This window comes from Natrix helvetica, assembly GCF_964273705.1.
Source record: "Natrix helvetica genome assembly, chromosome: 2".
In the NCBI taxonomy this organism is placed as follows: domain Eukaryota; kingdom Metazoa; phylum Chordata; class Lepidosauria; order Squamata; family Natricidae; genus Natrix; species Natrix helvetica.
In genome coordinates, this window is record NC_138552.1 from 30,642,278 (window position 1) to 30,669,741 (window position 27,464).

At 40.9% G+C, this 27,464-nt stretch overlaps 1 protein-coding gene across 6 annotated transcripts in view; it reads left to right on the plus strand.

The window, feature by feature from the left end:
- The window catches only part of KIF2A (kinesin family member 2A), a 65,808-nt gene that overhangs the window by 21,850 nt on the left and 16,494 nt on the right, over positions 1-27,464 (plus strand). For 4 of the 6 annotated variants that reach the window (XM_081945207.1, XM_081945211.1, XM_081945208.1 and 1 more), the window contains exons 3-10: positions 520-636; positions 10,623-10,677; positions 13,367-13,489; positions 14,539-14,639; positions 17,703-17,798; positions 18,720-18,774; positions 24,752-24,914; positions 26,745-26,835. In XM_081945207.1, coding sequence (XP_081801333.1) covers positions 520-636; positions 10,623-10,677; positions 13,367-13,489; positions 14,539-14,639; positions 17,703-17,798; positions 18,720-18,774; positions 24,752-24,914; positions 26,745-26,835 — 801 coding nt within the window. The remainder of the gene's footprint in view (positions 1-519; positions 637-10,622; positions 10,678-13,366; positions 13,490-14,538; positions 14,640-17,702; positions 17,799-18,719; positions 18,775-24,751; positions 24,915-26,744; positions 26,836-27,464) is intronic. The other 2 variants (XM_081945209.1, XM_081945212.1) reach the window with 1 other exon arrangement.

The following is a 27,464-nucleotide window of genomic DNA, read 5'->3' on the forward strand; positions in this document are numbered from 1 at the left end:
GGACCACTTACCACTTATTAGCATGTTTCTTTGTATCTTTTTAATTATCTGAAATGTAGTTTCCTTTATTCAAGGAAAAGGACCTGGAACACAGTTGGAAAGAAATATTGTCCCCTGTATTATCAAGATAAATAGTCACTTGTTTGAGTAGAAAGGCAGTATATCAACTAAATCAAAAGGAAATAGAGCTGTTAGACTTATATCAAGCAGTGATATATCTCTGATGAGACTCTGCTGATCAGGAATGTGGCAGAAGTCAGCTGTAATCTCTAAAATTTCAGAATTGAATTTTGCTCAGAATTGAGCAAAAGAAGCACTTCCTTTTCTATGTCAGTAGAAAATGTCAGTAATGCATTTTGGCCTAATTTATTAGGTTCTGCTGTTTTTAGAAAAAAAGATCTTTATGCTTCATGATTGAACCTTTAATTTTGGTGGCAATATTATATAAGGACTGTTAGTTGAGGAAAGGCAAGTAAATACTTCAATGTATTTATTTTAAACTATTTTCTCTTTTAAAAGATTGACTTGGAGAGTATATTTTCACTTAACCCAGACCTAGCTCCTGAAGAAGATGATCCTAGCCCAGAGACTCCTCCACCTCCCACACCTTCAGCAAAAGTAAACAAAATTGTGAAGGTTGGTAATGTATATAATGTTTATTTAGTTGAAATCACTGTACTTCATTGTACCTCTTGTTTTAAAATTAACTTTATTTTAGAATTGAAAATTTAACAATGTTCTGATTTTTAAAAAAAATAAATGTTAAAGAGAATGAAATAAGATTTCTTTAACTTTGTTCTCTGTTCAGCAAATGTTCCTTTTTCCTAGATGCATAGATTAAAGACAGCTTGTGTGTGTCCATGTATGTGTGGATGAAGTGTAGAGAAAAATAGTGCAAATTTTAAGTTAAACAAGAAAAACAGAAAAGTTAATAGAAAAGTGAAAATGAAATAAGGAACAAAAATAAAAAGGAAATAAGGAAAAAAAATAAAAAAGGAAATAGAAAACAAAATAATAAAGGAGGGGATTCCAATCTCCTTAACAGTTATAAATATTTTGCACTTTATTTTCTCTAACGTTACATCAAAGTATTTTTATGCTCCATAGTGAGGGGAGGAGTATCCAGGATGGGTTGACCTTGTCCTCTTGTTGATTGGACTGAGTCAGATAAGCTCTTTGGGACACGCCCTGGTAACCAGGTACTGCTCAGTTATCGATTCAGTCCCTCAACTGGATGGTTTGCCATCCTGGGTCTCCTTTAAACTTGGAAAAATACTGAACTGAAATACGGAATTTGCCTCCCTGCCACAACGATCACAGCCTCCTCCAGACTGGATTAACCCCCTGGTGGGATGAAAGGATTGCCACAAGCCCTCAGGGGCAGCACGCTGCCCAGGCCACTGAGTGAGACCAGGGTCACTCAGTGAGGACCTCTGCCGGGCAAGCCAGAAAGCTAAAGGCACGAGCCTTACCAAGGCAAGCCTTGCTGTGGAGGCTCTACCGGCGCCAGAGCGCTCTGCTGCTCCCCTCAGGGGTCGAGCGGTGAACCGCAGATTCTCCAAGTGCTGCGGAGCGCCCGCGCCGCTTCCATGTGGTCCGACTTAACGGAGAGGCCATGAGTGAGAGCCCGGCTACAGTGGCACCGGAAGGAGGCATGAGGCAAGGAAAATCGGTGGCAAGAGCGCGTGGCAGCTCCTTGGAGCACAAGCCACTTGGGAAACCCTTTTTAAAGGCAGCGCCCTTTGTTTTTGGGCATGCAGCGCCATTTTGAAGCTGGGAGGAACCATGTGACCCAAGATGGTGGCGCCCAGCAGCTCCGAGGAAGCCAGCCTGACCTGGGTAGCTGCATCTACGGCCAGCAGCCCCACTGGAGGGGCAGAGGAGCACCCATCCAGGTCAGTAGCCACCCCAGAGGCTGCCTAGAAGGGGGGAGGGGGGGTGCAAAGGCTAAAGCCAAGAAGAAGCACATTCCCCCCAGGGCAGAGTTAGAGGCAGAGGGTGGCCCCAAGCCTTCCAAACCCTCTTTGAAAAGCGAAGGCACAAGGCCTTGGAGCAGATCTGCAAAAAGGCAGGCAGCCAAAAGACTACCCCAGGCCCGGGAACACAGGGGAAGGCTCCAGGAATTTCCTCACCCAGCGGGGTCACAGAGGAGGATCCAGCTTTGCAAGCAGGGGTCCCTATTGACACCTCAGGCCTTTGGGGCTCTGCTCAGGGGTGGAAATCACCCCCCCCACCGCATCATTGGGGACAGCCCTGCCCACGGGACTATCACCTCTGGGGGTTTACCCCTGCACAGGTGGGCCTGGGCACCAGCCAGCAACCCCCCCACAAGGGTACCCAACTTTCAGGACTTGATGATGTGTGCTTTCCAGCATTGCATAGCAGCGGCATTCCAACAGCCACAGATGCAGCCACAGGTGGCATCCCCTCCTAGGGTCCCAGAAGGCCTGGAAGCCCAAGGGGAGGACCGCCCCAGCTCCCTGGCCTCATCCCAGGAGGACAGTGACCTAGAATGCGAGGAGGGCGAGATTAGAGAGGACAAACTGTCTGAAGATGAAGGCATGCCCCCTCCTAAGCTGACCTTTTCCGGGTTATTCCAGCCCTCCTTGTACAAGTCACTTCTCTTCAAGGCCAAGACAGCCGCCAAGCTCGGCAATAGATCAGCAGAACCACTGCCTCAACGCCAGGGCTTCTCAGCAGAGACCATTTTCAATGAGCAGGCCATCGAGGCCGACATGGTGCCAACTCCCTGGGCTTTCCTTGACCTGATAAAGCGTCAATAGGCATCTCCCACAGCGGGACACATGCCCACATCCACGGAGAAGGTTTTTTTCAACGTGGATCAGGACATGGCTCAGGTGCTGTTGCAACCCACCATCAATGCACCTGTCACAGCTATGCATACGCCTACCAACATGCCCGGGGAACCAGAGGATGCTCTGAAACTGGAGGACAAGAAGGCAGACCTCACCCTGAAAAGGAGTCATCAAGCAGCCGCTTGGATGGTGAAAGCAGCCACCACCGCCTCCTTCTTCAATCAGTCTTCTCTGCTGTGGCTACAGGAGCTGCAGCAATGAATCCCCATAACTGATGTCAGATCATACCAGGACATCAACAAACTGGTGGCAACCATCCAATTTTAATCGGACGCCACCTTGGCCACAGCCAGGTTTGCCTCCAGGATGATCGCCTTGTCCTTAGCATCTCGTAGGCTGCTGTGGCTGCGTCAGTGGCAGGTGGACGTATGCCACAAGTGGCGCCTGGCATTGGCCTCCTTCACGGGGGACTCCCTCTTTGGAACAGCTCTTGATCCCTACCTGATTGAGAACAAGGACAAGCGGAAGATGCTTCTCCATACCCCAGATGTTCCTATTCCCAGGGACAAGACTTCGGGTCCTCCTTCCGGGGTCAGGATTCCTTCAGGGGGTCAGATGCGGGGTACTCAGGTTCCAGGCAGTACCAGGGAGGATTCTCTGCCAGGTAGAGATACCCAGATAGACAGCAGAGAGGCAGGCAGCAGAAGTGGCCCTTTCGAGGAGGAGGAGGAGGAGGCGGGGGGGCGCCCCTTCCGCAAAAACTAGATCTAGACCTAGCTCACCCCCATTGGGGGGCGCTTGGCATACTTTGCCGACTGCTGGGACCTATCCTCTTCCAATAAGTGGGTACAGAACACCATCAGGTATGGCCTTTCACTCGAGTTCCTCTCCAGCCCCCCGAGCTTGTTCCGGATCTGCCTGGTCTCAAATAGCCCCACCTGGAGGTTGCTGATGCAGGAGGCCATCCAATACCTTTTGGACATCAATACAGTACAATACAATAGCAGAGTTGGAAGGGACCTTGGAGGTCTTCTAGTCCAACCCTCTACCTAGGTAGGAAAGCCTATACCGTTTCAGACAAATGGCTATCCAACATCATCTTAAAGACTTCCAGTGTTGGGGCTTTCCCAACTTCTGGAGGCAACTTGTTCCACTGATTAATTGTTCTAACTCTCAGGAAGTTTTTCCTCAGTTCTAAATTGCTTCTCTCCTTGATTAGATTCCACCCATTGCTTCTTGTTCTACCCACAGATGCCTTGGAAAATAGTTTGACTCCCTCTTCTTTGTGGCAACCCTTGAGATATTGGAACACTGCTATCATGTCTCCCCTAGTCCTTCTTTCTATTAAACTAGACATACCCAGTTCCTGCAACCGTTCTTCATATGTGTTAGCCTCCAGTCCCCTAATCATCTTTGTTGCTCTTCTCTGCACTCTTTGTAGAGTCTCCACATCTTTTCTACATCGTGGCGACCAAAACTGAATGCGGTATTCCAAGTGTGGTCTTACCAAGGCATTATAAAGTGGTATTAACATTTCACATGATCTTGATTCTATCCCTCTGTTGATGCAGCCTAGAACTGTGTTGGCTTTTTTGGCAGCTGCTGCACACTGCTGGCTCATATTTAAATGGTTGTCCACTAGGACTCCAAGATCCCTTTCACAGTTACTACTGTTGAGTAACTACTACATCAGGGCTATCCGACCAGTGCCTCTAGAACAGCTGGGTCAGGGGTATTACTCTATTCTCTTTGTAATTACTAAGGCCTCAGGTGGCTGGAGAGCAATTCTTGACTTGAAACACCTGAACCGTTTCATTCACTACAGGAGGTTTAAGATGCACTCACTGCATTCCATCTTGGAGAGGGTTAGGCAGGGAGATTTCCTCACCTCCATAGACCTCACAGAGGCCTACCTGCACATACCCATTGCTCAGGAACATCGCAAATATTTCAGGTTCTGCTACTTAGGGCACCACTTCCAGTACCGGGCCTGGCCTTTTGGGTTGTCTTCCGCCCCCTGAGTTTTCACCAAGGTAATGGCTCCTCTGGGAGCGTACCTGAGGCAGTTTCCTTTTCGAATTCAATGTTATTTAGATGACCTGTTGTTGTAGTCATCCTCCTTTAAGGATGCCCTACGGGATCTAGACATTACGATGACAGTCCTGAGAGACCACGGGTTTTCGGTAAACCTGGCCAAAAGCCACCTTCACCCTTCCAGTAGCCTGATCCACTTAAGAGCCCTGATAGATACCAAGACAGGCACGGTCTCTCTGTCACCAGAAAGACAGCTCTCCCTCAGGCAGCTACCCTCCCAGGGAGCCAGGGAGCGTAGGGTGTCCTTAGCCACTCTGACCAAACTGCTGGGCACCATTGTCTCCGCCATCGGCATTGTCCCTTGGGCTCGCCTCCACATCAGAGACCTCCAATGGTTCCTTTTGGCTTTCCAGCAAAGGTGCATGAGCTGCTCCCAGACCAAAGTCCTTCTCCCAGCAGAAGTCTCCCGTTTACTGATCTGGTAGATGTCCCCAGCGATAACCAAGGGCGAAGTCTTCAGGACGCCAGACTGGGTGATGGTAACAATGGATGCCAGCCTGCTCGGGTGGGGCGCCCGTCTGCAGGCTCAGATGGCGCAAGGACAATGGAGCCAGGTGGAATTGACTCACAACATAAACTGGTTGGAGCTCAGTACAATCCGCCTGGCCCTGTTACCATTTCATCGCTCTGTCAGGGGCAGTCACATCTTAGTCCTCATGGACAACATCACCACCAAGGCTCACATAAACAGACGGGGGGACCAAATCAAAGGCCCTCATGTGGGAGGCCAAAAGACTGGGGCAGTGGGCCGAAAGGAACCTTCTGTCATTGACAGCAGAACATATAGCGGGGGTGGACAACATCAGAGCCGACTGGTTCAGCCAGGCCGAGGTGGACAACTCAGAGTGGAGGCTGCAGCCAGCTATCTTCGTGGAGGTGGCAGGGCACTTCGGATGCCCGGAGGTCGATTTATTTGCCACTCCCCCTCAATGCCCAACTCCCGAGGTTCTTCTCCAGGTTCCAGACATGGGGGGCGGCGGGCGGCGGAGTGTGTTATAGGCTGTTCACAGGGCGGGGGACACGCCCCATCAGGCATAAGTTTGGGCATGTTCTCTTCATGTGTAACCCTCCCTAGGGACGTGTAGGCTTTGGTATGTCCCATCCTGGATACTCCTCCCCTCACTATGGAGAAAGGGCCTTGGTACTTACCTGATACACCTCTTCTCATAGTGTGGGAGGAGTATCCAGCCCCTCCCTGACATGGTTGTGTAGCAAAAGCGTTATGTTTGGTTGTTAAACTGTTATGTTGAAGGAATAAATCAATAAAGGTTTGAAACTAGAATAAAAGTCTGGAGTGGATGGCACAACGAGTCGGATAGTTCTTTGCCGATAACTGGGCAGTACCGGGTGACCAGGGCATGTCCCAAAGAGCTTATTTGACTCAGTCCAATCAACGAGAGGACAAGGTCAACCCATCCTGGATACTCCTCCCCCACTATGAGAAGAGGCATATCAGGTAAGTACCAATACCCTTTTTCATATATCTACCCTTTCTAATTATCAAATACATAGTCTGCTTGTTAAATTTTCTTGTTTTCTTTCCTTTATTCCAATACAAGTAGTTGATCTTTGTCTAAACCAACAAGCTACTTTTGCTACCACAGCTTGTTCCATCATTTTCACTAATCATCCCTCTGGTATTTCAGAATTTTTCCATTTTTGTGCATATACTTCTCTCACAATAGTGATTATATAATCTATGACTTTTTTTTCTAGTTGCATGCCTGTGAATCCCAATAAAAAAGTTGTAGTTTCACTTTAAACTTTAAAAATGTTTGTTTCAATATGTGTATTTGAATCCAAATTTTTTATGTTTACCATGCATGATAAAAATGTCTCTTCGTGCTAGTCACATTACCAACATAAATTTGAAATAAATGTTGTATTTCAGATAATTTTTCTGAAAGTCATATAGCAACAGTACATTATTTTATTAAAATTTTATTTTAGATTATAATATAATGTGAATTTCAGCCTTTGCGGTGGTGTTGTCCGTGAGGATTAGGACATGGGTGTTGCGCACCGTGTTTTGGAACTGCCGAAGGGCTAGATGGGTGGCCCGCAGTTCCAGCCAATTGATGGTGTTGGCACGATCGGCTTATGACCACAGTCCCTGAGTCATCCCTGACAGAAGGTGGGGGCCCCACCCCATCAGGCTGGCATCTGTGGTGAGAGTTAGACGAACCGGCTCTCGAAAGAGAGTCCCTTGCATCAATGCTGGTGATAGCCACCACCCCAGGGACTTTTTCACGTGTGTGTGTGTGGGGGGGGTGCAAACCTATTGCAGGGAGCAGCTGAGGTTCTTCTTCTGGTACGGTAACAGGTACCACTGCAGGCAATGGCTGTGGAGGCACGCCCATGGCACAATGGAGAAGCAAGACACCATTTTCCCCAAGAGATGAAACAACTGGAGAAGTTGGGCTCTGTGATGTCGCAGAATTGTCTTGGTCAGCTCCTGCAGGCTGTTCCGTCGATCTGCTGAGAGGCACACTTTTCCCTGCACAGTGGGCCCTATTGCCTCTATTTGGAATCCTGCTCTGAAGTTGTTTTAACCAAAGGAGAGCAGATCCGCTAAAAAATGAGGAAGAAGTGGAAGCCCTAATAGCCCAGGCAGAGGCCTGGTGACCCTTGACAAGCATTTGTTCCAAATGCTTGTCTTCAGGCTTAAGAGAATCCTCTGGAGCAGTGGCAGCTGCACTAGGAGAAGCCAGAGCCACCACAGGAAGGTCTATGGCTGGAAGGTCGAGAGCCTTAACTAAGGCAGGGCCTATATTATACAGGCGCTTATCTAGAGAATTAGAAAGAGGACCGGTGCCAGGAGGGGCCCATTGCCTTTGCACCACGTTCATAAAAATTCTAGGAGAAGGAACCACCTCCTTCTCTACGGTGGGTTCTAGGAAAAGGGGGTCCTCAGAATCCCTGGAGCCGGGGTAGGCTTAAAGCCAGCAATCTTCTTTGCCTTAAACAACAAGGATTGGAAAAGAGCAGGTTTAAACAACCCCACAAAGGCTGCTTGGTTGTGGCCCAGATCCTCGTCCTCAGAGAGGTCAGAATCTCTGGAAGACTGCTCATCCTCATCCCCTGCCGTGGAAGACCGAGAAGCAGAATGTTCAGCAGTATCCTTACCAGAGGAATGTTTCTTTTTACACTTGGATTTAGATCCCTCAGATCAAGATTCAGAACTGTGGCTAGAGGATCTCTTATGTTTGAGGCCCACAGCTGTACCTTTTTCATTTGCTGAAGTGATCATGGCAGCTACATCAGGGGTAATAGCAGGGGTTGGTTCAAACCCCAAGAACCCCGGGGAAGAGGAGGCCTGATCTGCCACAGGAGAAGGGCCGGCATCCTCTAAGGAGTCATCCTCACTTTGAGGGGGATCAAAAACCCCTGTGTCATCTCCTATCTGAGAAGGAGAATCAGGTTCAGAAAAAGAAACCTCGGAATCAGAAGAAAGACCCACAGGAGGAGGGCTATCATGAGTGACAGGGATCACCTGGAATGGATGAGGGCTCTATCTGCCACCTTGCTTATCAGAAGAAGTTCTGTGAGCTGGAGGCATAGAACGGGACTGGCCCCCTTTTTGGCTGGCTTATGAGCCTTTGCTGGAGGCTCCTCAGCTGCTTCAGTGGTTACTGCCCTTCTTTTGGACGATTTAGCAGAGGAATGACCAGCCACAGGGCTATCTGGTGGAGAGACCCGAGGAAAGCCCACTGCCTCATCCCCTGCATTAGAAGCCATAATCAAGGCAAAGGAAACAACCACCCTCAAGGTTAACGCTGACAGGGAGCCCTGTTACTGACCGTTGGCTTCAAAATGGCGCCTGCTGCTGTTCGCGCCAAAATAAACTGCCACACTTCTTTTCTCTTGCCTCAAAATGGCGTCCGTCTTCTTCTAACTACTTCTGGCTTCTCCCGGCCGGTCTGTGGGCTTCGAAAACGTGGCGAGAGAAAAAAAGTGTGGCAGTTTATTTTGGTGCGAACAGCAGACAGAGGCCGCAGGGTTACCACCCTTGGGCATTCCAACAGGGCACTCACAAGCCGCCCGGAATCCTCAGGGAACATCCGCGCCACTGCTGATTTGGAGCCTCCGGACCTTGTTACGAGAGAAAAAAAGCCTCCGACATTTGGAAAGGCTTTTTTTAGCAGCCGCGCAGTCGTCCTGCGGCGTGGGGCAAAGCACCAGATGATTTAAATCGCTCCCCTCTGCCTAGAAGGTCTTAAGGATGGCAGAGGGTAAAGTTTAAATTTAACTTAGAAAGTCCAATTAATAAAGATGAATTTTTAAAGAGAGAGAAGTCACCTATACATCCAGCCCAAAACTGGCTGAGTCTAAATTCTACCCATGAGGAGACCATTAGACTTCCATTCCTCAATCTCACAAATTGCAATTCAGTACGCAGGTGGATCGATCTCCCAGTCAGAAAAAAAACTTCCTTAGCCATGGCTGCTGTTCATTTTTACAGTGCTGTCTTTGCTACTTCCAGTCTACCATAGAACCTTCATGTGAAAGCCCAACAGCTATGCTTTATAAGAAATTACTAAGTCAAAAGCTGTGATCAAGCTGTCAGGGATATTTTACATCAAGAGTTCTTCATCTATACTGAAACCATTCCAGTCTTACAGAAGATAGTAACAGTACCCTTTATGTAAAAAAGTTGAACAACAGGAAGTCACTTTGATATGGATTATAGTGCCAATGTGTTCATAGCAAATTGTAAGGCTAAACTATTATATTAAATAAAAATAACCTTATCAGCTAAAGAATTCATTGGTATGGAGAGTAGACTTTTCATCTTCTCTTTGATAGGAAGGAGAGAGAGAGATTTCCCTGGTCCAGTGCAGGAGAAGAATTAAACTCTCTATTTATTTATTTATTTATTTATTTATTTATTTATTTATTTATTTATTTATTTATGTATGTATGTATGTATGTATGTATTTATTTATTTATGTATGTATGTATGTATTTATTTATTTATTTATTTATTTATTTTTGCCACCCATTTGCAATGAAACAACTCTGGGCAGCTTTCAGCATTAAAACATTAAAAAGCTAACAAATAAATATCTCTAAAACAATAGTCATATAATATCGAACTCCTTTGTAACTGCTATTTACAGTTCTAAAATGATTGATACTCATTAATATCTTGTCCTATTTGCATTTTGAGCTTTCATATTAATTCCATATTGGCTTCTTGTATTGTACCAGTATTCCAAATATAGCTGCAATAATACTTACATGCATGAGCCCAAGATAATTTGCAAGATACATATTTTGTCTTTTAATTTTTAATAACTTTTACATGGAATTTCACTTCTTCTGCAGTCTTCATAATTGTGTTGATAATTTGGTTGCATCCCCAATTAGTTATATGATACATAACATTTGATGCAGATGGGAGTGATAGTTAGTTTAGTTTTCACATTCCTAAACTGCCCATCTCCCTCAAAAGAGATTATAGTTAATTAGAAAATACTTACCTCATTTTTCTCTTTACTGTACTGACATTCAGTCCCTGCAGTTGTGTTTTGTATTTGTCAGAAAGGTATAGCTTCTTTTGTAGACAGTTTTGAGAATAATTTAGGGACTTCCCAAATGTATAAGTTTTACTAACTTGCTGTTCCTTTTACCTGCTGAAAGGCTTCAAATCTCCCAACAAATTTGTTTCGATGTGGAAAACAAATTATAGAATGTCTGTCCTTTCTCTAGAATCGAAGAACTGTGGCTCCTTCTAAAATTGAAACTCCTGCTAGAGACAACAGAGGTAAGTTAGTTTGCATACTTTTTATTTAATTCCAGTTTAATTGTCCAGCTATTTTTTTTAAAAAAAGTCTGCCTTACTCTTTTGTAAAACTTTGCATGGCAATTTTATTTTCCATTCCAAGTAATAACAATGTAATACATTCCAAGTAATACAAATCCCAATATAATTATAGTTAGTTAGCTGGTTTCTGAAGTCATGGGCTGGTAGGCATTGTATTGCAGTGATGATCTGGTTCCAGTTGGTGTAAAGGAAAGAAGTTGAGCTGAGACCTCTGGCTAATGGTATTTCACAGGCTTAATGCTTTCCCAACTTCTACTTAACACGCACACAAGGATGTTTGGGATTGATATGTTGATATGGGATAAGTTATCAATGTGCTAATATAACCCAATTTTATATTTCTATAAATATATTTATATATTTACCCCCAGTCAAACAGATGATGCAGTCTTGTCCTGATAGCCAGAAGTTTATAGCATCTGGATTAGTGGTAAAATTCAATTTTCTTTACTACCGGTTCTGTGGATGTTGCTTGGTGGTCATGGCAGGGGAAGGATCCTGCAAAATCTCCATTCCCACCCCATTCCTGGGGGAAGGATACTGCAAAATCCCAATTCCCTTCCCACTTCTTGGGGAAGGATATTGCAAAATCTCCATTCTCACCCCACTCTTGGGCCAGCCAGAGGTGGTATTTGCCAGTTCTCCGAACTACTCAAAATTTCCGCTACCAGTTCTCCAGAACCTGTCAGACCTGCTGAACTTTACCCCTGATCTGGATGCACAGAATAAATCTAGACATGATCCCAAGTAGAATGGTTTTGGGTTAGGGTTCCTATAAAATTTAGGAAACCATCAAGTTCTGGACATTTTCTGAAGTAGGAGGCACTACTTAGTTACTCATGTTTGGACATGTTGATCACTCCTTGTTTGGACTGCTACAATCTATACTACCTGAAGCTGCATTTGAAGACCACTTGGAAACTACAAGTAGTCCTCAACTTACAACCATTTATTTAAAAACAGTTCAAAGTTACGATAGCCTTGGGAAAGTTGCTTTATGGCTCGTAAAGCCCTTTTAGCTGTCGTAAAACATCATGGCCTCCCCTGAAATCACGTGAATGTGATTTGGGAGCTTGACAACCTGTTTGCCCTTGCAACTGGTTGCCAAGTGCTCTGTGATTGCCAGTTGTAATTTTCTCTTCAGTTTTCCCCAGAAAATCAATGGAGAAGCCAACAGGGAAGATTCCAAGCTACTACCACCTGCTGAGAGGACTCCCTCTCATTTTGTGGAAGAAAGAACTGCTGGCTAAGGGGAACTGAACTCCTCTGGCATGGTGCAGAAACATAGCTCAGATCCTGAAAATCTGAGCTTCCTTCTGTAGTCACATGATGCCTTGCTTAACAACACTTTGTCCAATTATTGGGATTCCTGACTCAATTGTAGGCCTAAATTGAGCACTACCCATATAGCTAGTTTAGAATGCAGTAATTTGAATAGCTGTGTGTTTGTCATAATTTCCCCATATAACACCTCTATTTTAATAACCCTAGTTTGCTTCTAGATGTAATTCAAGGTGCTAGACATCATCTTTGAAACCTGTGTAGCTTGAGGACTGTCACCTTTTTAGTTATTTCTGCCTGTCAGAAAAGATAAGATGACCCCTCCCACCCAGCCTCCCCAGTCTTACTGGGCTGCAAAATATTATTAAAACTTGGCTTTTCTAGCAAGTGTTGGGAACAATTGGTCCCTCTTAGGATATTGTCTTTGAATGTGTTCATTTCCCTTATATACAATTGTGAGTTTGTTACTTGCTGATTTTTATACTTTTTAATTTTTTTTAAAAAAAAAACCTTATTTTGTAGATTAGGATAAGTAAGCTGGACAAATCAATTATAATTGGAATAGAATATAAGTCCGGCAATGAATACTTATTTATTTTTAGAAATCAGTTTCAGAAGCACAAGTGGTTTGAGTGAGGGATGATCTGCAGGTCTGGAATGAAAACTTTCATGTAGTACATTTCTACTCCTGACTCTTGCATTTTTCCTTATCTCTACCAGAGGATTAATACTCCTCTGCTTCATTGTTTTGCTGATCACCTCCCATTACTTGTATGAATATTTTTATTGGAATAAGGTGTGGGTCTTCTTTCCTTGGGGGTGTTACTTGGAACCGTGACACTCCCATAATCTGTAATGCATGAGCTAATATGTAGACAATGGGGCCTAACAAGTTCTTGTGGAAGGTATGAGTAACCAACTACCATTACATCTTATCTATAACTTTTTAAAGTTATAATTGTGTAATTTGTTTTGGTTGATTGTATTGCCACAAGAGAAGATCCACCAGAATAGGTCTACTGGCCCTGAAACTTGTATACTTACACCGTTCTGCCAGAGTGACATGTGAAGTTTACTTCTTACATAAAGATTGACAATCATTTGTGAAAGATTAATTCAATTACTGATTTGTTATGTAACCTATTCTTATGTTTTGATTTGTCTCCAAGAAATATGCTGATTTTTCCCAACTATAATTTGCTTTATTAAACAGTATCAGATTTAATAAAGAGTATAATTACTATTAAAAAGTCACTGAATTGTGAAACAACTACACTTATTTCTTTTCCATTTTGCCTCATTTTCTTTGTAAATCTTTTCAGTAAACTCTTGATTTTGATATTTTCAGTGATTGGTTCTGCACGTGCACGACCTACTCAGCTTCCTGAGCAGTCATCATCTACACAACAGAATGGTAGTGTTTCAGATATATCTCCAGTTCAAGCTGCAAAAAAGGAATTTGGACCCCCTTGTATGTAAACCATGTATCAAGGATTTATTTTAGGCGGTACATGTAGACTCTCTTGGATGATTACATAATGCTTAAATAGAGATTTAACTATACCTTTATTATATCTTGTTGTAATACATCATTGTGATGATTTTTTCAATAGTCCTATAAGAATAGACCAAGAATTCTGTTCTAACTAACAAGCTGAGTTTAAAATCGGCCAGATCTTACATTAGGACAAACCAAGAGAGTAACATGTATTAGTCAGTGGCTGTTTCTGTGTTGTCACTTCTTTTTTTGCCGCATCCTGCTGGCCTAGGTAAGACAGGTAGACACGCTACCTTCAAGCTGAACTAGCCGTTTAGGTGAGACCTTTAAGTCAAATAGTCTTAATAGAAGAGAATTCAAATAGTCTTCCTTGTGGAAAGTGGGGGACTCTGCTCTCCTTGTTAAGTAGTCCTGTTATCCTCTCTTGTTCTCCAGGGCCAGCAAGAATGATTATGACAAAAACAGTATAAAATAAATATTGAAAACATTTCCTTAGAGAGTCCCCTGTTACTTAGCTAGGCCAACAGATTTGCAAATTAAAAATACATGCTGTATTTGTTAACTGTTATGTAACACGCCCATGATAAGATAATTGCTTAACATTACAAAATAAGGGAAGGAAGAAGGTGGGATGATGAAAAAAGCACCAGTTGAAGGATTATTTTCAGCCTTTGTTAAGAATTTTTTCTCTCTCTCTGGCCTATATTAAAATTCTGTCCCTGGGAGAGCAGCCAGCAGAGTTTGTTAGTTTGCAGGTGGTGTAGAAAATATGGTGCAATTAAGTAGCAACCAGATTATATTACAGGCTGACTATGTCAACAATACATTATCAAGCTCTCTGGCAATTTCTTCATACTGTCTCCCACAGCTCAAAATTATAATTCAGAAGATGGTTATATATTAGGGATTTTTAAACCCATTTATATTGAATTAAATTAAAATGGACATTTTTCAATCTTACTAATTAAAAAACTGAAAACTTGGAATACATTGTATAACAAAAGCTGTCTTTCTTCTTTAAGCACGTAGAAAATCAAATTGTGTGAAAGAAGTCGAAAAGTTGCAAGAAAAGCGTGAAAAACGAAGATTGCAGCAACAGGAAATTAGAGAGAAACGAGCACAGGTTTTTAATTTTTTCATTCATAGTGCTTCTGTGTACAGTTCATATTTTTCTAGCCATTTAAAACAATGCATTGAATTGAATCCTCTTCAAAATCTTTTTATTCTGTTCTAAGCAGTTTCCATATCCTCTTTTTCACATCATTTTCCATTCCCCCTATTGGGAGGTTAATCTTTTTTACAACGCATCTTAATGCAAGAGTTGTACTTCTTGCAGTAATTCTATTTTCATAGTAATTTCTAACTTTTCCCCCTTCTATGACCATATTTTATTAGATCAGTTTTGACTACCATAAAACAGTCTGTCCCACTTTCACTCTTATAAGCTTATTAATTTATCAGTCTTTATCAGTAATTATGATAGTAATCATGCCATTCTTAAATTACTTAATTGTCCTCTTTTATGTTATCTCCCTTAGTAGAATAATGTGGATCTATTCATTCAGAATATTAGACATTTTTTCCTCAAATTAGAGTTTAACATGCAATTATCACCAACCTAAGGATTCCCAGTTTAATATGCATCCATATCATCCTAGATTACACCAATTCATACTGATAGGTACCAGTCCTTAATTCTTCCATAATTGTCAGGCACAAGCAATCAGAACCACTCATAAACAATCTCAAGCGGAAGTTTCAGTATTAGTCAGCCATGATATGAGAATCTCACCAGACTGAAGGCATTCCTTTGAGATTGGTCAGATAAGGCTTCAGGGATTGCGGGGGAGGTCAGGCTTGTTAACTTCCTGCAGTGCAAGGATTCTAAGCCAGCCCCCCTCCCAACACCTCCCTTCAGTGTACCGTAGCTGGAGGTACCACCACAATAATTAAATCTACACTTTCCACTATATATTCATCAGCTCAAAAAGGCTACCTTCAGTCTTCCCCTTTGTTAATTGTACAAAATCAACATGGTTGTTTTCTTGCTCTTGTTTTACTGTTAATTCATGGTTTAAAATGTTTGCTTCTCTCATTCTTTCCATTTACTACAGTAATCACTTTATGGGTTAATAGATAGTGAAGATAATAATTCCTGTTGTTCATCATGGCTTTCTTATAAAGATTTTTATCAATATAAATAAAGAGTATTAGGTTATTATTAGGTTTAGTCCAACCCAAGCCACATGCACTATTTTCTCTGACAATAATGACAACACTGTTGATCAGTTTAACAAAAAAATGCTAATAATCTTACAACTGCAGCCAAAATCAACTTTAGCCTGCTCATGTCATTCAGCGGAAGCCAGACTCTAAAGATATTCTGATAAACAAGTTATTTGCAGACCAAATATGTTTTATTGTTGCCCATATCTCCTCATGCAATGAAGTGATTGATTTTCTGTTTAATTCAAAACTTCCTTGGCTGGTTTTTGAAAAGTCTCTATGATATAAATTCAAGAGTTTTAATGTTGATGACTGTATTTTAATATGTTAAGTTTTAATTATCACTGTATTATTCAGTGATTATTATTATTATTATTATTATTATTATTATTATTATTATTATTATTATTATTATTATATATAATTATTTAGAAGTGTTTAGAGTGATGCTTCTCAAACATTTTGCTTCATTACCCAAACCACTTATCAGAAATTTGTTTTTACCCAATGTAGGTAAAACACTTTAAATCAATATAAATATCCCTAGTGTGTTTGGGTAATATGTTTATGTGTTATTACCAAAGAAAAACAACTTATACCCAATTTTATATAATTTACCCCGTTTAGGAAGCACTGGTTTAGAGGCTTTAGAAGTTTATAGTGTAATACATTTGGTTATAAAACAAATAACAACAATATTTCAGATTTTTTGTTTGATCTGAAAATCCATAATCATTCCTTCATTTCACTACTTTGAAAGTGTGCAACCCAAATGATTAAGTGTGAGTGTGAAATGTTACATAACCATCAGCTTTTTGGGCACTAGCACTTTTTTATGGAAAACAGCATTTCTCACTCCCCCAGTATTGTCAATACCTAATTTGGCATTGTTGGTATTTAATAAAGCCATTGTAATTTGCCTTTTTGGGATCTGAGTTGAGTAGTGATTTCTCCCCCCCCCCCCCCCCCAAAAAAAATGATAGATTTTTTTGGGATATGATTGTTCCTCAGTGTGAGGTGAAATGTATGATATGAGATATGTATTGTTACGTTGTGCTATATGGTCCTGTATTCTAACCAATTTACTGCATTGGAATGTATGCTGCTTAGGGTAGGTTTGTAACAAATTGCCAGAGTCACTTAGGTGGGATGGGATCATCATCATTTAGCCATTGTCTATCCACTGCAGGATGAAGGCTTCTTCTGCATGTTTTCAATCAGTAATCAAATAATTGAGCTTTCCTTTGCCAGCTGGGTCCACAATACCTGCTAATCTTGATCCATCTTGTTTTAGGTCCCTTTTTTGTCGACACTTTTTATCAAGAATCCATTCTATGACTGCCTTAGTCCACCTGCCATCCGTTCTTCTTGCTATGTGACCAGCCCATTTCCATTTCAATTCTTTTACTTTTTTGATGGCATGATATATTTTTGTTTGTTCTCTAATCCACATGCAGGTCTTTCTATCTTATCTTGTGATGCTGAGCACATATCTTTCCATGACTCTTTGCATCAATTGTAGCTTTTGTATCGATTGTGAGATTAGTGTCCATATTTCACTGGCATACGTTAGAACAGGTAGCACACACGAAGTGGGATAGGTGTTGTAAAAATTTGGTGACAATGAATACATAAAAATAAAACCTGAGCAATAAATCTTATTACAAAAAGGAAAAACACATTTTCCTTCTTACTCTCTTTCCAGAGTAATAATAGGCAACCATGTGCATGAAATGTAACCACTTGCATCATTACCCTACCTACTGCCAAAAACGTTGATTTCAACAGCCAACAAAAGTCTACTTTGGGGTCTACTTTATCATACATGAATTTTAGAAGAAAAATGGATATTTGCAAACCTATTATCTCCATTCAGGATTCTCTTGTAATATTTTTGATAATTATGTGTTACAGTGGCCATGAGCAATATGCTTTTAGTAATGATTTTTTTTTCTCTTAGGATGTAGATGCCACAAATCCAAATTATGAAATCATGTGTATGATCAAAGATTTCAGAGGGAGTTTGGATTATAGACCACTAACAACTGCAGATCCTGTAAGTTTTGTTAATACGCAATCATTAAAAGAAGTTTTACTGACATTTTGAATGATAACATAGAGTCAGCAGGAATAAGTTGTGAAATTGGAGTAGTTGTATTTAAACAAATGTTCACTTTTAGTGATTTCTTTTCTAGCAAATCTATTTGAGAACTGAATCTTAAATAATAATCTTTAATACTTCATTTTAAAGAGACCATATTTTTTTTTACTATTTGACAGTTTTCTTGAATTGATTTATTTAAGAAACATTTGCAGCAATATTTTGCCCTTAACTTTACATTGTAAGTGTAATTAACCTTACACTTAGGTTATTAGAAGGTTTTGCATTCATTCAATTCAAATCTAGGTTTAGGAACCAGTTCAAATATAACTTTAGGAAGCTTTTGTGTATAATTTGTGTTACCTGCTATGAGGGGGAAATTGGCAAATCTCAACCATGAGAACTTGTGCTTACAAAAGAGTTTAAATGTACATTTGATATTAGAACAATTAAATGGAGATTATAAAATGATGTCTCTTTTTTATATATTATATATAATATAGTTTTATATTAGAGTAACTTACCACATCTTGGTTTTGGAGCTGCAGTTTTTATAGCAATATGAATAATAAAATATATCACTCATCCATATTGTTGATGAGGTATTTAAATTGGCCAAAAGAATTAGCCTAAAGCACATAGAGTGGTTTTTCTTGAAAGCCTATAGGAATCTGTAACTAGTTGAAACATATTTCAATGTGAAATGTTGAACTACAAGTATACATAACAATGAATTTTAGATCATCGGTATTTTTAAAAATAGACAGTTATATAACTTTAAATACAATTGCTTGAATACCTTTCTCGTTGAGTTTTAATTTCAAGTACAATTTTGACACGCATTCCATTTTCATTTTGTTTGTTTTTTTGTAAAAGATTGATGAGCACAGGATATGCGTATGTGTTCGAAAACGACCACTCAATAAAAAAGGTATGGCTCATTTTAACATACAGATTTTAAGTGGGATCAAAGATAATTTTCAAATGGGTATAGTCTTGATACCATATACACAGCTGAACTTGATTTTAGAATGGGTAGATAAGTTTCAAGATGTTACATATTAAATTTCTTCTTTCAATCCAGCCTTTTTGAGGTATAAACAGTTAATTTAAAGATGAGGTAATCAAAATTTTATAGAATCAGAATGTAATAACTATAGCCATAAAAATGCATTTTTAAGTTAATGAAAATATACATTTGAAATCTGAGACTGGTAACTGATTTTGTTTTAATTTGCCCACCATACTCGAAAGAGGGAGGACATATCTTTGATCTGAGATAAGTGATGGAATAGCTCAAGCTGTAATCTGTAGAAAAGCTGAATACAAAGTTATAGTATTAAAAAATGGAAGTTATTTTGGAATTGCTTATATTGTGAAGTTAAAAAATCATCTTAAAGAGGGGAGGAGAAATTTGAAGCTGGGAGGGAAAATACATTTGTTAATAGCCTTGTAAGAAAACATGTTTTTATTAACTCTTTAAAAATTGTAATCAAAATAGATGACAAACTGAACTTGTATTCACTGTACCTGAAACTTGAATTTAAGCTACTAATAGCAGAGAATACTTTATGTTTGTTTATCAGTTCTTCAATGGGTATATATGAACAGCCTGTGCTTTTGAAGGTGTTTGGACTGGGTTTAGCAAACTTTTATTGGGTAAATATAGAAATGTTTATTTTGTAACAAGTTGTATTGAGTTCAGTGGCTATTTTCACAAGGAAATATACTTTGGATTTTTGGTCTGTCCATTGGGCAGCAATAATATAGGAGGATGCTAGAGGTAAATGATCAATGTCAATATGTCAGTGACAATAACAAGAGCCATCATTTCATACCGTGTGGAAGAAAGCATTGGTAAACCACACTTATATTTTACCTAGTAAAACATACGTTGCTTTTGAGCACTCTAGCTGAGCTCCCAAGCCAAGACAGGGATTGCCCCAGTATATGCTGCTTACTATAGTTAATGGTCCTTAGCCTGCTTGATAGCTCTCTTGCCTGCCTGCTAATTATTGTCAATCTCCAAAGGTCGCCTCCTGCTTCCCTGTCTGCTTGCTATTTTTTAAATCTCTTTTTGTTCTACACTCCCCCACACACACTCTGTCTTTTGTAAGCTTAAGGGCCTGGATGGAGTGAGGCTACCTCTGGAAGTTGGCACATCCTTGAAAATGGTGTAGCTCATTTAGCCAGGCAGCTGGAACACCAGTGCAGATGCTTGTAAGTAAACTTGTAAGTGAATGAATGAATTAATGTATGAGCCCATCTCTCATGTTTTTGGAGCTGTAAACTTTTACAGATCTTTGGGCATAAGCATGAGCTGTGCTGACCCTTAGAGAAGTAGGTTAGGAACTGTTTTTGCCTGGCTGCAGCTGCTTTTTCTCAGTAGCAGACAACAATCCCAGCTTCACTTCCTCAAACTATCAACAAGTAAAGAGTAAAGGAACTAGCATTGGAGGGCAACACAGCATTAAATTCTTGGAAAAGATACTTGTATGCTATAACCTGACAGCACCAACAAGATCGTAATTGTGCAAGTGATGGTTTTCCCTGTGACACTCTTGTGAAAGTGAATGTTTAGACTTTGAAGAAATAGTATACAAAAAGTATTGATACTTTGAATGTTTATGTTGGAGAAGTCTTCAAGAATACCATTGGATAGCCATGAAAACACAAATTAATCATTGAACAAATTAATGACCAGAATCCAATTATCATATTTTGATATGTTATGCACAGACGTAGCTTTCTCGAGAAGTCCATAATTTTTAGAAACGTGGAAGGAAAAAAAGGAGGAGGGCAGCCAGGAACAAAGTGGATGGGCTTGATTACAGCAATGATGGCTACATAGTTGGGAGACTGGAAAAGCTGTTCTGGGGACAGATCATCCAGGAGAAGATCCATCTATGGTTTTTAAGAGTCAACCCTGACTTGATGACACAATTTTCTCGTGTTTATGCTATGGAGTCAGTGGGATATGAATATTTGCTTAAGTCTTCTGCTTACTTGAAATTACATCAGTTTCCCACTCATCCATTCTCTATATTTGCATGTGATATATATGATGGGATTGTGATTTGTCCCTGAAAAAAATGGTGTGTGTATCGGTAGATAGTGGAACAATTTTTTTTACTATGATTTTAATTAGTAGTCATTAGTTCAACAGATTTTATCTTAGTTTATGTCCTCCCACTGCCGATTTTTGGACTATGGCCCTGTGGAGAGACAGACTACCTGAGCAGGTGATAAGCACCTGTGCTGCTTCTTCCCCTTCCCTCATTTCCTGGCACTCCCCCAGGATGACCCAGTTGCCAATCAAACTGCAATGCTGGGCAAGAAGAAAGGAAAACAAAATGGCTGCCTGAGAGGAAAACGCTCAATAAACTGAGCCAAAGCCCAGGAGACTAATAAAGAGGCAAATTGAAAGATAGATGACCTAATAAGAAAAGACAACAGTGAAAGCAGCAACTGGAGACTGAGAGGTGTTTATTTTTGTCACTTGAAATGGGTATGAGCTAAAAATTGTTCAAGCCATGAAGTAAATGTTTGGAACAAAATTAGAATTCAGAAGCCCAGTGAGAAACAAACAAAATGAAAAGATAAAGACTTTGACAGAATAAAAAGGCAGCACTAGTTCCCAATGGGGCTCTGGGTTCAATTTAAGGTGTTTATTATTATTTATGAAACACTACACGGTACAGGCCCAGGTTATTTGTAAGACCATCCGCTTCCAATCATAAGTGGATAGTAGCTGTTTAAAAATGTGAAATAAAATGACTGTGTTAAATGGGTGGCTATATAAATTGCTTAATAAATGATTCAGCAAGTAAGTATTAAAATATGCTTTAAATGTTTGTCATGCAACATTTAATGAATTTATTCTAAAGTGCTGTTCTAGATAAATTTGTTATAAACCATTAGGAAAAGCTGTAGATTTTATAACAATGTTATTTAAAATTGTATAAAGCAAGGTTTATCTTAAGAGCCATACCTTTTAGTTATTTCCTTCTGTGATATTCCTTTGTACTTAATTTGCAATTATTGACCAGTAGAATTAAGTTTTATTCTTTAACAACAGTGATGAAAAACTGAACACATATACATCATTTGAAACTAAACTTCAGTTGCTTCAATTTCATATAATATTAAAAGAGCATAGTTGGAATATTTATTGTAAAATAATGCATTTTGTATGAATGAGCCTTCAGTGTGTTTAGTTTTATGCCTAGAGGAATATCTTCCCACAGAAGATATATATTTGATGGTACAACGCTTCTTTTGTTTGTGTATCCTTTGGTACACTGGGCTTTTTCCATGTTTTTGCTGAGATAGACATTTCACACAGTTAACAGTATTAAGAATTGTATAGCACTAGATTTTGATAAAATCATGAGGGATAGTTTTCATTTTCTGAAATATGCTTCTGATTCATACATAGTTAAACAGATTAAATTGAATTATGACTGATAATGTTTTAAAGATTACACTGCTCAAAAGAGATAAAGGCCAGTTTGATGTAATGGTTAAGACATTGAGTTACAAACCATGGAGGGGGGAGTCTCAGTTCTAGCGCAGAGAGCTAGCTGGGTGTCGTTGAGCACTCATTCTCTTTCGGCCCCAGGGAAATGGCCATGGCAAGCCAGTTATGGAATTTTACTAAGGAAACTGCAGAGCATCGGTTGGTTGAGGGTTGGTGCTGGCTCTGGTTGGCTGTACGGCTAATTTGGATCTGAGGGGTTTGTAGGCTGGTTGTAAGTCGATATGTCTTTTGAGATATTTGCTGCTATTGCAATACATGAATTTTACCAATGAAAAATAATAAATGTAATTTACCAGAACATAGATTTACAATTCAGTAAGAATAGGGACCAAAGCATTTGATAATGAATCCCACCATACCATTAGTGTGCAGTTTTAAAGTAGAGAAGATGGTTATTTTAGACAGGGATATATTCATCCTGATGTAGTAGATTCGCAGTTTGGAATGATCTTTAGAAATGTGTATTGCGTGGCATGAGTGCAGGAAGGCTAGGGAAGGAGTGTGCTGGTGGGTGTGTATAAGCACAAGGAGGCAAGGGAAAGAGGGTGTGATATGAGTGCAGGGAAGGCCAAGAAGGAGCAGTGGTGGCTCCATAAATGTGTGTGAGTGCAGGACAGCTTGGGAAAAAGGACGTGGGGTGCATGGCCCAAAGGAGGCTTGGGAAGAAGGACATTGGTGGATACATACAGATGTGATAAACTATAGTAACACAACTGCAGGTTCCCTGGAAGGAGGGGGCTCATTCCAAGGAGGGGAGCAAGGCAAAAAACAGCAGAGTCCAGAGCCCTGTATTCTGAGAAGGGGAAGAGATTTAGAATGCCAACTCCCTAGAATCTCCCAGGCTACATCCATTATATCCAGGGTAGTATAAGTTTAGCCAGGCAAGATTCAGTCTATATGGTATGAGCAGATAAAAAAACTTGACCATATTGCATCAATCTTGGGCTAGGCCTGACAGCCTGTGAGCAAACAGAGGAAGGCAAGTACGTGTGGGCAAAGAGAGTCTGGAGGGGTTGGAGAGACTTAACTCAATCGACTCGAAACCTTCCCTGCCAGCTTCCCCATTGACTTTGCTAGTGGGAAGCCAGCAAGGAAAGTTGCACATAGTGACCATGTGATCGCAGGAGGCTGCAGTGAGTCATAAATACAAGCTGAATTGCCAAATGCTTGAATTTTGTTCACATGACCATGGAGGTGCTGCAGTGGTCATAATTTGGAGGACTTGTTGTAAGCCCCTTTGTTCAGTGCCATCATAACTTCGAATGGCTGCCTAACAAATGGTCATACCTTGAGGACTACCAGTATGAAACTCATTCTGAGTGGTTTGTGCTTAATGCTATGAGCCGCGGTAGCGCAGTGATTAGAGTGCAGTACTGCAGGCTACTTCCACCGGCCGCCAGCAGTTTGGCAGGTCAAATCTCACCAGGCTCAAGGTTGACTCAGCCTTCCATCCTTCCGAGGTGGGTAAAATGAGGACCCAGATTGTGGGGGGCAATATGCTGACTCTGTAAACCGCTTAGAGAGGGCTGTAAAAGCACTATGAAGGTATATAAGTCTAAGTGCTGTTGCTATTGCTATTGGTTTTTAAACTTAATTCCAGGTACTGATTTGACTTTGTTTCAATCAGAGACCACTGAACAAGGTTTTTCTCTAAAGGATCAGATCCACTTCGCCTCTGCATGCACAGCCGTTGGATGGTGCTGGCCTGCTATCACAAAGGCTGCTACCACTATCCAGAAAAGTCTGCCCCTTGCCCTAGGAAGTTGATTGAGGATCATCCCTGGAAATCTGCTGCCTGCCTGGACGTTTACCGATTTGATCTTGGGGCCATAGTTTGCTGACCTCTGGATTAGAATGTAGAAATATTAAGCAAAAAATAAAGAGTTGATACCTAGGAGGTGACTACTTTAAGTTTGGAAAGAAGCCAGGCATATTTTAAGTTCAATTTTGTAAATTCCTTACGATTTGTGTTTTCATTCAAATCTTGTGGTTTTTAATTATTTATATTTGTGAACAGTATGTTCATTGAATATAATAAATTATAATTTGTAGATGTCTGCATAAAAGTGAAACACATGGCAAAATGGCAGCATGGTATAAATTGTACAAATTTTCTGCATAGTTTAATTTCTAAAGTAATTCTTATTTGGAATGAGGACCGGCAAACATACATAATTTTTATTAAAAATTCACAGAATGAACTTTGTACAAAAAGATATTGTAGCCTATTTCCATATGGGATACAGTATCTTTTTACATGTCAAATTATTTAATCACAGATTAATTTCACTGTCTTCGTCATATGAATGTTTCAGTTGTTAAACTCAAGTATTCTGAAAATTAATGTAGTGTTTCATTTCCTCTCTAGAAACTGTAATGAAAGACCTTGATGTCATAACAATTCCAAGCAAAGATGTTGTGATGGTACATGAACCTAAGCAAAAAGTAGATTTAACAAGGTACTTAGAAAACCAAACGTTCCGATTTGATTATGCCTTTGATGACAGCGCCCCTAATGAAATGGTCTACAGGTATGTATTGTTTGCGTGCAATGTAAAAGCTTCCTTGAGTTGTGGTTTGCAGCTGATAAAAAGAAAGCTAAAAATGTAAGCAAATTTCAATAGTATTGATTCCAAACTAGCAAGGAAAGTTTTAGCTAGACATATAGTGGTACCTTGGTAGTCGACTGCTTTGAAAGTCGTCAAATTTTGTCACGAAAATTTTGTCCTGCTCATGGTTTGTTTGGTACTCGAAGCGCAAGCTAAAACTTGTCATTATTGGCTGCCTCCTGACTCACTGCAGAGATGTGAATTTATTCAGTGACCAAACAATTTCACACTTTCGATGACTTCTGAAAAGACAAGCAGTTCTCATTGGATTAGTTTTTAGTGAAGATGACAATGACTGTGTCAGAGCCTGTGGTGCAAGTTGAAAAAGGCAGAAAAGAGAAAGAGCATCTGAAGTGCAAGTGCCTGATGTTCTGTTAGAGGTGGATTCTCCTTCCAAACAACATTCCATGTAACCTCTTCTCCTCAGCAGTCTCCTCCCCCCATCCCTGTAATGACTTCCCCAGACCTCGGCTCAAAGAGGAAGACTCTGGGGACTTCAGAGGAGGGCAAGGGAGCATTAGGAAGATGTCAAGTTCTCCATTCACTCCGAGCAAGGAGTGAATGAGTCACAGGAAGAGAAGAGGCCAGGAACCTTGGAGGGGTCATCGGGAATGACCAGATAAGTGACTGGCTGGAGAGGAGAGGGGAAAGATGCAGCTGCAGCAGGATGGCTTGGAGACCCAGTCAGAAGTTCAGGGTGGAGAAGGATCACAGCAGCAGCCGGTCAGCAAGGATGAGGAGGAACTCTGCCTCCTCCACTGATCCTAGGGTGCATAGGGAGGGGAGGCATAACAGAGGACAGTGCGGCTACTTGCGAGGAGGTAATGTGCTACACCGGGGTGAGCCTATTTAGCCAACATATGGAGCAACGTGATGTTGGAAATAACTGTCCATTTTCTCTGTTGTGCATGTGCTCCAACTCCAAGTTTTTGTGACTTCAGAGATCTGTGGTTTGTGTGACTGGGTATTTGGACTTTAAACCTGCTTCTCAGATTTTGGACTTGTACCTTGACTTGGATTTATCATGTGTGGATTGTGCCTTGATTTTGGATTGTGCATGTATGGACTTATGTCTTTGCCTACAGACTTTATAATCCTGCACCTAGGTTGAGTAGGCTTGGATTCGGGAACATTGCAGTGGGTGCGAGTGGGTTCTATCTTAACAAGTCTTAATGAGGTACCACTGTATTTGCATATCTGTTAAATGAAAAGAATAGTATATGTTTGGAATTAAGAATTCCATGGAAAAATTCCCTTCCTTAAAATAGAAAACTCAGGCATATTTAATTTTTACTGTCTTGTTTCCACTAATGTAACTATTTTTGTTTATATGTGTAATATGCGTTGTCTTGAGACACTTATTTTTATCTGTGTTGCATACAACACAGATAATTTGCTACCTTCAGTTTGCTACCTTAAATCATTTATGTCACTTTTCTGCCCTGAATATCAAACCCTCTAATATATACATACCCTAACAAATGCTTTTTGTGTGTATTTTAAGCTAATTTAAAAGATATGTATAGAGGGTAGAATAGGAGCTTGTTGTATTCAGTGGTTCTTCAGTTTTTCAAAAATAATTTCTGATCATAGTAATTCCACTGATTCTCTTAAACTCAGCTGTTGAAATCTTGGATAAGAATGGAACAAGAATTGTAGCAAACTGTGGACTGATGTATTGTTGTATGGAACTTCACTAGTTTTGAGTTAAATACTAAATATAGTTGAATGTTATTTTCCTTTTTGTTGAAGGTTTACTGCCAGACCACTAGTGGAAACCATATTTGAAAGAGGAATGGCTACATGTTTTGCATATGGACAAACAGGCAGTGGAAAAACCCATGTATGTTTTCCTGTTAATTTTAACATTCTTTGGGTGACCCTTATAGTATCTGCCAATAGGTTCCCCAGCTGGGAATAATACCTTCTATAGCAGTGATGGCGAACCTTTTTTGGCTCGCGTGCCACAAGTGGGGGGAGCGCAGGGGGGTCGAGTGCGGGCGTGCCGCACCCATAATGCAACGCGCGAACCCCCCAGTGCGCATGCGCGCAAAACACGCGAACCCCCCCATTTTTATGTGTTTTTTTTGCCCTCCCCAGGCTCCAGGGGCTTTATAGGAGCCTGGGGAGGGTGAAAAGAGCCTCCCCCGACCCTCCGGAGGCTTCAGGGACTGTCCAGAGGCTTCCCTGAAGCCTTCGGAGCGCTTAAAACCACCCTCCAAGCAAACCGGAAGTAACTTCCGGGTTGCTCGGAGGGTCGTTTTAAGCGCTCCGAAGGCATCAGGGAAACCTCGGACAGTCCCTGAAGCCTTCGGAGCGCTTAAAACCACCCTCTGAGCAAACTGGAAGTGACTTCCGGGTTGCTCGGAGGGTCGTTTTAAGCGCTCCAAAGGCATCAGGGAAGCCTCGGACGGTCCCTGAAGCCTTCGGAGCGCTTAAAACGACCCTCCAAGCAACCCGGAAGTCACTTCC